Below are 12,440 nucleotides of genomic sequence, written 5' to 3' on the forward strand. Positions count from 1 at the left end.
ACTCGGTTCAAAACTTCAAATTCGGCATCCTATTATCAATAAATTATTTAATATAGTGTTTGGAAATAAGTATTTTATTTCAAATTATGAATTTCAATTATAAAATCTTCAATGAAGAATTTAAAAATGAGATGGTTTTGGTAGTCATTCTCAAATTCTCAATTTTAACTACTTTAAAAACAATGGTGAAATTTGATCTAAATTCAAATTTGAAAAATTTTTAATTTGCCAAACAATAAATTTGAGCCAATTCAAAATTTCCAAAGGAAATTATCATTTCTAAACATGGCATAACATAATTTTTATATAAAGTAATTTTTATCCAAGTTAGAGCAAATATTATTTTCTCCAGTAAAATTTGAAATTCAATTGTCACCTAATCTTTCTTCTACCTCAACCTACCCTTCAATCCAAAATAAAAAAAATAAACATATTTTTCTGAAATAGGCCCTTGCTTTAGATGTTTGTCACTTTAAAGTTAGAACTTATAAATACTTGCGTATAATTTAGATAGTCTAAGGTATGCCCTTGCACGTAGTTTCGCTTAGAACTTAATTTGAATTAACATTCACATAAACTAACAATATATTTTTTAATTCATTTATTAAAATAAAGTTAGCTAACTTTTAAATTTAGCACATATGAGAATGGTATAAAAAAAATAAATAAAAAAACAGCCCGTCTTATATGAGATCGTTTCATCATAAGACGAGCCCATACAATAAGCTCATTTCTCAAAGTGATAACTTTGAAATTGTGAGTGATCACTTTAAAGTTTAAGTGATAACTTTAAGACTATAAAACATCATTACTTTAAAAACTATAAAAAGTCATCACTTTAAAAATAAATGTACATTAAATTAATCCAATTAAAATGATCTCACTGTGAGACCGTCTTATATGAGAATTTGTAATAAAATAAAAGGAACACTTTGTAGGATTTTTTCATGCACACGTTGAAGTTTTCTGCATGTCCCAGGCTCCCAGCTTTTCTGGGACACATGATATTGCTACGTTAGGCGGTCAATGGTCATGTTGCAACTTTGTAAGTATGTCTCTTTTATTTGTTTTAGTGGAGAATAATGTCCCTGATTTGCTGGATAGTCCTACATTGCACCAAAACTTTAATTAATTGTTTATTTCAATTATTCATTTGATCTTTAATTAATAAGTAGTTCGATGTGTATATATTACTTTTCTTTAATCAACATTGGAATCATTTTTATAAATATTTATAAAAGGTTAACGACTAAGGTGTATTAAAGCGATCATTTACAATTTTAAAGTAATCAATTATAAAAATTGACTAATTATATAAACTCGTCTCATAATGAGACGATGTCAAATAAAATAGGGTGTGAATATTTTTATCCCAGCTAGAAGGAAAATTCACAAATTGTAGCATTTCATTTATGCTGGCTGATAAACTCACGACACTTTATTTGAACAAACAGAATTAATTTTAAAAAGAGATGGGCTTAAGGCCCAATACATCTCCAAACAAAATAGAAAAATTTGAAAAAGTTGAGCGAAAAAATAAAAAAAAATAATCAAATAAGCGATTTTTTAAACTTTTTCCAAAAGTAAGCGTCCAAACCCCAAAGCTGTGCTTTGGAGTAACTGCGAGCAGGTCAAAAAAGACAAAATAGCTGTTCGCAGTTACTAACTGCGAACAGGAAATTTTTTTTTTTTTTTTTTTTTTTTTTTTTTTCTTTTTGTTCGCAGTTAGTAACTGCGAACAAATATTTTGTCTTTTTGCTGTTCGCAGTCTAACTGCGAACAGCTATTTTGTGTTTTTTGAACTGTTCGCAGTTACCAACTGCGAACAGCTAGTTTGTCTTTTATAGCTGTTCGCAGTTAGTAACTGCGAACAGCTCCAAAGCACAACTTTGGGGTTCGGACGCTTACTTTTGGGAAATGTTTAGAATTTCGCTTATTTGATTAATTTTTTTTATTTTTTCGCTCAAATTTTTCTAAAATTCACAAAGTAGTCTATATCTACAGGCCCGTTTGAATGTTTCCCTTTATCTTGAGAAAAATCACAAATTTTTATGAGAGACCATCTCCAATTGGGGAGGCCCATTATATATTTTTCAAAATATGGTAAGTATGCATTAATAATGATGTAAGTAGATATTTAAGATATTGAAAGTAGACATTAAGAAAACGGTAAGTAAGCATCAAGAATAAAATAAGTTTGACATTAAAAACACAGTAAGTAGACATCAATCTTTAATGAGTTGAGTTTGAAATACGTCTCTTAAAGGACAGTTTCTCAAGAGACTAGCTGAAGAAAATATATAGAATGTCAGTTCCCTACAGACTACTTAGCAATTAGTTCAAATGCAAAATAGTAAGTACTTCTAGACAATATATTCTAGAGCTTTAGCCATTAATTTAAGCCTTTTAGTTGAGTTAGTTTCTTGACAGAACAAACTTTCGGCAACTAAATTAGAACAGCAATTGATTTTGTTAAATCGTGTAACAAACTAACACCTGATTTACAACAGAGAAGCTCGATCAAATGCACCAGACATACACATTTCTAGTTATCAAGGATAGGAGACTAACAATATAATCAACTTTGTAAGTTAATATGCTGATTGCAGAGAATATAATCTACTTCGGTAATATACATTGTCAAGAAGTTCCGCACAAGTTATACAAAAAAAAAACAAGATAATTCATTTTAAAAGTTTTGAGGAGATGATAATATAATCAACCATAACCTAAAATTACGGCTATAAAGCATTCCCAATCTTCTTATTTTCCTCTCATTAAATCTATACAAGGATCCAAGTTTACGTACATAAACCAAATTCGGTTAACATTCTAGCTGCTGAATCTTGATAAAAAGCTTCATTTTTCAATAAATGGTTAATATCCTCCAAGAAAGAGCAATGAATCCAAGAGTTAAAACTGCAAGAAGATTACCTTTTGTACCAGAAGCAAAGCAATTTGTCCTGTCAATTGTACTTAATGAGCGGGATAATCAGGGTTAAACTTCACAGATTCCTTCCATATGAGCTCTTTGACTTTGTCTTCTGTCAAGGATGACTGCTCGAAATCAAAACAGAAAGAAGCTGAACAGATGGGCTCATCATTAATGTCATGGAGGGATGATAAATAAGGGTGACAAAGTGCTTTGTCCGCTGCAGACAGATTTCCATGAAAAGAAAGTTAGTCAGAAAATGAACCAGGAAGGTCTTTCGAATTCTTAATGACTTGGAATAAAGATGTATTTCGACAGTACCAGTAATGCGCTTGTTGGGATCAAACACGAGCATCTTCTCCAACAGATCAGTGGCAGCGGGAGACATATTTGGAAACCTTGCTGCAAATTGCTGTTTGGGATATTGTGGGAGCTGTTTCACATATCTCCTGGCATGGTTACTACGCAGAAATCCTAAGCTTGAATCATCTGGTGACCCTATCAACTTTTGGATCAAAAAAATTGGATCAGCCTATTTACTAACAAGGATTTTGACATAAACGTTGCATCACTTAGATTCAAGACATCAAAATATATGCATGATCGTTTTCATGCTATGTATATTTGAAGTTGGTTATTAGAATTAATAGAAATTACCATCTGACGAGAGCATCAAATGTCAAGCCATCGTCAAAGGATGTTATCCTCAATCTAAATCAAGTACTTCATAATTTGAGCTTCTGACATGCATCCTCATCTGAGGAATAAACCTTTTAACTATAAGATAGAAAGCCAGAACTTTACCTCAGTAATAAGCCTCAGCTGGTGAACATAATCCTTGCCTGGGAACAAGGGTTCCCTTGTCATAACTTCGCCAAATATACAACCAACAGACCAAACATCGATTGCAGCCGTGTATTCAGAACAATTTAGGAGCAGTTCAGGGGCTCGATACCAGCGAGTAACAACATACTCGGTCATGAAATCTGTCTCAGTGGTGGTCCTAGCCAACCCAAAGTCCCCAATCTTGAGGTCACAATTTGCATTCAGAAGCAAATTACTTGGCTTTAGATCCCGATGCAAGACATTCGCAGAGTGTACATATTTCAACCCGCGTAGGAGCTGGTACAAAAAATACTGCAGATCAAAAAACATATCAGTCTTTTTAACAAGAAGTTCGATGAATCAAATACGATAGCAAGTGAAATAAGTCAGCTGTAAGCTTACAAGAACATACTGAAATCTCTTAACTTTACTTACATAAAGAGTGACTTTTATAGACAATGTACACATCATTACTATGACCATCATTCATATTATGAGTTTTTCCTTGCATTATTTACTAGAAACTCAATACTAAGACCATCATTTATAACATGTCTACCAAACAGGACAGCCTTCCAGTTGAGTGACTTTTATCAGCTACTCGGAAATTTAGTTTCACAGAACAGTAAGAATGCACTGGAGACTTAAGAGAAGCATTCAGTCTAAAGTTTCACTAACCTGACAATGATCATCAGTCAAAGATTGGTTAGAGTGAATTATCTGATGAAGATCAGTGTCCATCAGTTCATAGACAATGTAAACATCATTAAATGCGTCTTTTTTTGGAGGTCGAATGATATCCTTAATGGCAATTATCTGCATCCACCCAAGTAAATTAGTTCATGTAAAATTTAAGATACTAATCATGATAAAAGCTATGAACAACAAGAGAACAGGACATTGTATTCAACACTGCATTGGCAAACAGAAGTGAACTAATACAAAAAAATTCTGGTATACAGATTGTATATGAAGAAGGAAAACATGGAAACATAAAAAATCATAAGAAATAGTAAAAGTTTGAAGATAATCGCACATTTTCATGATCCATATGGCGAAGAAGTTTAATTTCCCTCAGTGTTCTTTTTGCATCTACGATATTGTCGAATGCATTACCAATCTTCTTGATAGCAACCTCCTGGTGTGTCTCTGAGTTCACAGCAGCACTGGGAAAAAAAAAGATGTCTTTGTCATATTTTATAAGCAAATGTTATTCCCCTAGCCCTACATCAAGTCAGCCGAAATCAACACCAACTTTTCCCATGGATACTTCAGCAAGATGTATCTTTTTCTTAAATCATATTCCAAATTCAGGTTATGTTAGTTAACAGCATCCTATCATTTACAGGTAATAAAAAAGTTGATCATCACACTGTCTAATTTGGATAAATGTTCAACAAGAGGTAACATAGAATAACAATTCATTTTACAACAATCACCACAAACCAAAATGTCCTATTACAATCACCCAACATAATAATGTAAACAACCTATTGGCTATCATTATCCCAATATGAAGTGGTTCTTGCCAAGGCTTCCACCAAACACGGTATTTGGGTTGAATGTACGCAATCTTATCCATTTCAAAACAAAAAAATTGTTTCCAATTGACATTTGATACCAAATATCATCAGCAAATTAAGCAATCCTTTGAAAAGTGAAAGTAGATTTAACCGAAAAACATAAGAGTATACAAAGATAACAATTCTTTTCATAAACATCATTCGAATATAGCTCAGAGCAAATACCATTAGCAGGACACTATTACCAAGAATAATTAGAGTACGCTAAATTCCAAGAAATTGGAAAACAACATTAATTTAAACTAATAGGACTCCAATAACTTTGTACACTCTATGGTTTTCAATTAAATTTGCATACTCCATTAACCAAGACTTTAAATTTTCAAACAAGATGACGACGCGAGAAACTATTACTCCTAATTAGGGAAATAAGCCTGCAAACTTTTATAAACTGTACTCATCAAAGTATTCAAAATTCAAAGTCCGTATATATAAAGCCTTATCCCTGCAATACCAAACTGTACTCATAAATAGTTCAAATGTTCAATACCAAACTGTACTTCCTAATATTTAATGGTCTCGCTCACTATTGGTGAATGATTATGATATGTCTGACATTAAATAATTTGAATAATAAAAATACATGAATGAAAGAGAAAGAGAAAGAGCATACCAAACAAGACCAGAAGCACCACGACCAATGGGACGAATAGGAGGAACATACTTAGAAGAAACTTCAAATAAACTACCGTGGACATTGTACTGTACATAACGACCCCCGTGTGTGATTACTCCTTTTATTTTCTCTTGGTTTGCTTCTCCTGTTGTATGTAATGCTTCAAAACAATCCATTTTTCCTTTCTTATATTGCCCTATTTTTATCATTTTTCTACCAAACCCCCGGGTTTAAAATAATTGGCCCAGACCAGATGAAAACAATGCAGAAATTGGACCAAAATTAAAAATCACTACTTCTCCTATTACTATATTTGTTGAGATTTAAGTGTAAAGTGTAAAGGAAATTTCAAATTCCGTGAAGTGAAAACGGGCTTCTTCAGTTTTTATGGGTTAAGTTCCACGTGTCAGCTTTCCTTCTGTGTTGACAGGTTATTTATACTCTACTTTCTCTCTCTTTCTTTCTTGCTTATCATGCTCCTCTTACTTTATTATTCTGATCAAGACTTTTTTTTTTTTTTAAATAATAATTATAATATACTAAATTAAACAGAGATACCACTAATTTACACCGATATAAGAGTATGGTTAACTGAGACTCGATTCAAATTCAATAACGTTGTTAGAAAAGATAATACAAGTATTTGCTTTAAGGGATACAACACCTCATTTCTCGTGCTCAACACTCTTATTTGGTGGTTTCAATGTTTCTCTCAATAACTTATGTTACAAAATATACACAAAAAAGAAAACACTAAAAAAAACATGTATCAGCTATGTACTATTTTTTTTTTTTTTTTTTTGGTTTTTTGATTTCCAAAATCATATGAAAATTGTCTTAGATTAATAAAAAAAATAATTTAGTTAAAATTATTGGAAATATAATGATTTCTAAAAAACCAACTAAAAAGTGAAAATCTCAATTTCTTATTCTCATTTTGATTTTTAGTTTTTTAAAAAATTGAAAACAGGAATAAAAAAGTAAAATGGATCAAAATCATTTAATATTTTTATCAGTCATAATAATATTATTATTATTATAATTATTATTACAAGTATATTGTTGGATTAAAGATCATAAATAAAATAAGCTATATTAAATTTAAATTAACAAGGTAAAACCAAGCAACACTCAATGGGAGTAACCTGAAAGTAAATAAATTATAAAGAATAAAAAAAAGATCCTTTTGCTTGTTTAACAAGTTCATTAGTCAAAATATGGAAGCTAAGAAATCTAACAAATCCATTCCAAGCACCTACCTAAGGTTCCGTCAGCATCATTTATGTTTATGGTCGCGTAATGACTAATGAAGTATTAACAGTTATTGACTAAAATTTTTAATTAGTCTCTCCATTTTTCTTGTGTAAATTACCGAATTAAAATGTTGATCCTATTGTTTCTGCTCCGCCTTATGGTGCACTTGCAATAATTTGTTTTAATTTCAAAGCTTTTTTCAAAACATTTTTGTATTTCAAAAAAATGTGGAAATTTTAGACTTTTAGTGGATAATGTGTTTACACTTGCATGATGAATATTGAATAATAACACACGACCATTGTAAATTGTAATTCGCAGGTATTAATTATGTAAGCTTGCTTCATAGAGGATTTGGTGGTTATGGGATGTCACGAGACATCATGAGCTCTTCTTCGTTCCTCACATTCACATACTCACAACTCACAAGCATGCCATTGTTTGAATACCTTTATTTCATCCAAATGTCCACTTTTTAAACCCAATATTTAATATAAAGGGATTCAATTTCAATTTTCAGATTTCAGTGTCTTCCTTCATTTGCTCATCCAGTTTTATAATTTGTGTGATTTGATAATTGTACAAGCCAAACCCAATTCTTCAACTTTTATTTTCTATTTCAATTTCCTTTCACTTGATATTTTCAAAAATTCGGACTTCCAGTCCAGCAAACTCGTTTTTGGTCTAGACAGGGTGCACACTCTTAAAGAGATCAATATACTAAGGAGCTTTGAGAAATAAAAATTAAGTTTGATAAGATTATGTGTAAGAACAGTATAAGTAAAACTTAAAACTTAAACTTCTTCTAAAAAGTATCATAATATGATTGATCGTTAATGATGTATGCAAATGTAAACAACCTAATAAAGGAGATTGAGTAAGATCACCTCCAAGCGCATGTACAATTCCAATATCAGAGATCAATTAACAAGCTCAACAATGCAAAAGGAAATTATAAGTTTCTGGATTCGAATAACACATAATTTTAAGGTAATGTGTTTCATTTAATAAAAATGATTGTTCTTTAAATAACCAAACAAAATCTGACTAATCAGTAATGGCTCACGCTTAGTAACTATGACCCATTGCATCTCAATCAGACTTTGGTTGACTTAGAAGTAATGAGTCGCTATTACTAAGCATGACCCATTGTTAGCCAGTCAAACAAAGTTTTAATTTTAAAATAATGATTGTTGTTGTTAAATGCGTTTCATTTCTTTAGGTTTGTTGTTTATTTTTTAGAATATTTATTTTTGGAATAAGGTTTGAGGGAAGCTTATTTTAATTGTTCATAAAAAAGGCTAAAAAGTTCTTAAAATTTTCATTTTTCAGTTATTCTTATAAAAAATCAATTGTCTATCTTAAATAAATAGTTCATATTATCATAATTTCTTCTAATTAGACTACTAGCTAGTCTCTTGAGAGACCGTCTCTTTGAGAGACATATCTCAAGTTCAGACCCATTAAAGATTAATGCCTAATTATCGTATCCTTAATGCCTATGTATATTATCCTTAACACTAATTCTTAAATGAAACAGTCTCACGCTGAGGCCATCTCTATTGGGCTGACCCAATATACACTCTCTGGCTTAAAGTGTTCACTTATAACATTAAAGCGATCATTGATAATTTTAAAATAATAACTTTTTATAATCTTAGAGTAATTACTTATAACCTTAAAACGATTACTTACAGTCTTAAAGTAATCAATTAAAGAAATGGGCTAATTATATAGGCCTGTCTCATGATGAGACGGTCTCATACAAGACGGACTGCATCCTTAAATTCTTACTTACAGACGTTACAGTATCCTTAATACTTATTTCAATATCTTAAATGTCTACTTACATCATTCTTAATGCATGCTTATAATATTTTAAAATTTATATAATAGGCCGGCTCAATCATAAATGGTCTCTCAAAAAGACAATCTCTCACAAAAATTTGTGTCAGACTATTTAACTTATGAGTGGAGAACGTAACACAATAAGACCGTCTCATTTGTGATTTTGTCTTTTACAAATTGGATCAAGCGATTTTAGATAAGCCAATATCCAAACTGCAAATGACCTCGGGCTAGCACCCTTGCAGGCTCATTTCAGTGATAATTTCCAAATACAAGCTTCAGTCCACTTAAGGAAGCCCAATAACGATCTGTACCGAATTTCAAAATCAAGTATAACAGAGAAATGTACAGAAAGCGAAAACAAATACAAGCACATATTCCATACCTTCTATGACCTTCCACGAATTGCCGCCAAAATCAAAGACTTGCCCAGAGAGGAAAAAAAAAAAAAAAAAAAAAGACTCCACCGGAAAATTCACAATATTTCCGTCCCTATGAATTCTCCCTTCACATTCCCTCTCTCCAGAGAAATAAACTGCTGCTTCGATCGACACGACGACACCTAGACCATAGACTCTGTTATCTGCAATCAGTCGTTGATCTTTGATCATTCATCAATGGCGGATATTCATATGGCCGGTGAAAGAGAAACCTTCTCTCTTCAAGAAGAAATCAATCAGCTTCTCAGTTCAATTATAAACACTTATTTACAATAACAAGGAGATTTTTCTTCGTGAACTCATCAGTAACTCGTTTGATGTAAGTACTAAGTTCTTCGCTCATATTTGAATTATTTATTTATAAGTCCAACGAAAGATTAATCAGTATAATATTTTGATTCGGAAAATAAGGTATTGTTCATCAGAATTGTGCTTGATAAAGTTACGAAAATGCTCCATTATTGATAGTGGTGTTGGAATGACCGAAGCAGGTACACCGTTTACTTTCGGGTGTGTCATGAGATGTTTCGTTTAATTGGTGTTGCTTAATTTGTGTTGTTGATTAATTAGAGCTGATCTGAATGATGTTTGATCAATTTGAGCTGATGTGATTGAATGATGTTTAATTTCATTGGCTTAGTGGTTAAATGATGCTGACTTTAGTTTGATTTATTTATTTGGACAAATTTTGTATTATTAGACATTTAGACTATTGCGCTAGGCTCCATTTTTCCATTACACCAATGCTTATAAGTAATTTTCATCCTGACATTATTTTTAAAAGGTTGAATTCGAGTTTATTAATCTAAGTAAAGTTATGGTTTTCTATATTAATTAATTAAATAAATTGGACCTAACAGTAAAAACTGTGTTAAAATATACGAAAAGTATTAAATATAAAAAGATTTATATAGGGGCTTTAGATGTAAAAGCATCGATATACTCATATTCCCTCCAAAGAAAGGGCTAGAGCTAGAGGATTTGGTCAATTATACTCCAAATAAAGAGAGCCTTACAAGAAGAAAGATGTAAGTGACGTCCATCCCTATGAGTGAAGCTATCTCCATTTCACGATACAAGTAAATCAAGATAACTAAAAATCATCATCATCTTACCCAGTGTATCTCGCTCATAGAAAAACTAAAGACAGGGTCTGGGGAGGGAAAGACTGCGGCAACTCATACCCATAAAAGAGAGCGCGGCCAAAAGAATCCTCCGCTCGAGGAAGATAAAGAGACGTAATAACATGGGAAAGATAATTTAAAGGCCTATAAATAAAATAAAAAGATGAATCACTACAAAATGAAAACAAAGAACTAATAGAAAGGAAACGAGAAAAGCAAGAGGTTAAGGACACTAAAAGGTAAACTAAGAGGACATCAGAAATCTAAGACATGGATATGGCGTCTCCAACTACTCCTTTCCCTGGTCAGATCCTGGGTCTTCCTCGACTCCTCTTACCCTCTACTATAATGCTTTTTACCCTCCTCACAGGGGCGTTAAAAGTCTTTCTCTGCACATGCCCAAACAACCTCAATCTATTTTCGCGCATTTTTTCAGATATAGGGGCTACCCCTAGTTTGTTCCGAAACTCTTGGTTCCTAATTCGATCCATCAATGTGTGCCCACACATCTACCTCAGCGTACACATTTCTGTAATTTCCATCTTGTATTCAAAAATCTTCTTTACAGGCCACCATTCGGTCCCATATAGTAGAGCAGGTCTAATTGCCGCCCGGTAGAACTTTCCTTTTAACTTGCTTGGGAATTTCCTATCACATAGCACTGCGGTGGCTGCTCGCCACTTGAGCCAGCCCGCCTGTATACGATGATTTACATCCCCGTCAATCTCCCCATTCATAATGATCAATCCCAAATACTTGTACTTGGTAATCTATGGACACCTCTGGTTCACCTACCGTTGATGTCCCACTAAAGTCACAGCGCAAATACTCGATCTTCGTACGGCTAATGCGCAACCCTTTACCTTCTAAAGCTTCCCTCCACTCATCCAATTTATTACCAACCTCCTCTCTAGTTTCTGCTACCAGCACTATGTCGTCAGCGACTATCATGCACCACGGTACTGTATCCCAAACAGATTTAGAAATCTCTTCTATTATGACAGTAAAAATGAAAGGACGGTACCGTCTCCCAAACAGATTTAGAAATCTCTTCCATTATGACAGTAAAAATGAAAGGGCTTAGAGCCGATCCCTGATGTAGTCCAATTTTAACCAAAAAAGACTTTGTTTTCCCCACCAGACCTTAAAATCAACTAAAAAACATAAATAGAAATAATAAATGAGTAAATAATCAAATAACTAAACCAGGAATAGACAAAAAATAAGTAGCAAATATAAATAAATAAATGAAGGTACTTAAAATTTACATAGGGGCTTATAAGAACAGCTCGTATAGTGCTATAGTTTAATAGAGTATCAAATCATATTCCAAGAGATTGGATATCTTAAAATGGTGATTGGTGCATGACTACATTCAAAGGTATGGGTTTAAATAGTTCTTTTCAGCAAATGACTTTATGATATATTTCTTGGGCTTTAGACTATAAAATGAATATATATGTTGATCAAAAAATTGTTGAAAAATGTGTTAAAAGTCAACTAATTTATTTTAACTTGAGCCTTGACAATGACTTGCTTTGATTGAAGATATATTTTTATGTATGTCCTGCATCAATTTGAGTTCAAATTGCGCTATGTATATCAGTATGTGGTTATATTGGTGTTTTCTTAGTTGATTTATTGGTATACTTTCAATTTCTCTCCATTACTGCGAAAGAACCAATTTTTGGGTCTTTTAGTAGACACAAAAGTGTTCGGAAAGTGAATGTGAAGTTGTCTAACATTAGAAATTATCTTTTGAAAAGTCTTTGACAAGTTGATTGTATGGCAAAATTTTGGAATGTTTTTTAGAGTTGG

The 12,440-nt window shown here is 32.3% G+C and overlaps 1 protein-coding gene across 1 annotated transcript; it reads right to left on the bottom strand.

The window, feature by feature from the left end:
- Window positions 1-1,920: 1,920 nt before the first annotated feature.
- On the bottom strand, window positions 1,921-6,433 carry LOC130800923 (mitogen-activated protein kinase homolog MMK2-like). Its single transcript, XM_057664667.1, has 6 exons — window positions 5,954-6,433; window positions 4,794-4,923; window positions 4,436-4,573; window positions 3,737-4,069; window positions 3,254-3,437; window positions 1,921-3,152 (listed from the first exon to the last, which is right to left on the bottom strand). Exons 1-6 carry the CDS (start codon window positions 6,163-6,165, stop codon window positions 2,977-2,979), a joined length of 1,173 nt encoding a protein of 390 aa, XP_057520650.1. The 5' UTR covers window positions 6,166-6,433; the 3' UTR covers window positions 1,921-2,976.
- Between the last annotated feature and the right edge of the window lie 6,007 nt (window positions 6,434-12,440).

This window comes from Amaranthus tricolor, chromosome 15, assembly GCF_026212465.1.
Source record: "Amaranthus tricolor cultivar Red isolate AtriRed21 chromosome 15, ASM2621246v1, whole genome shotgun sequence".
Classification (NCBI taxonomy): domain Eukaryota; kingdom Viridiplantae; phylum Streptophyta; class Magnoliopsida; order Caryophyllales; family Amaranthaceae; genus Amaranthus; species Amaranthus tricolor.

What these genes read in the sequence shown, in the direction of transcription:
- LOC130800923 (XM_057664667.1), bottom strand. Translation starts at nt 6,165, where the DNA reads ATGATAAAAATAGGGCAATATAAGAAAGGAAAAATGGATTGTTTTGAA. An exon ending in AGCTGAGGCTTATTACTGAG is followed by an intron (nt 3,438 to 3,736) that starts GTAAAGTTCTGG and finishes TTGATCCAAAAG; the next exon opens with TTGATAGGGTCACCAGATGA. An exon ending in TCCCAACAAGCGCATTACTG is followed by an intron (nt 3,153 to 3,253) that starts GTACTGTCGAAA and finishes ATCTGTCTGCAG; the next exon opens with CGGACAAAGCACTTTGTCAC.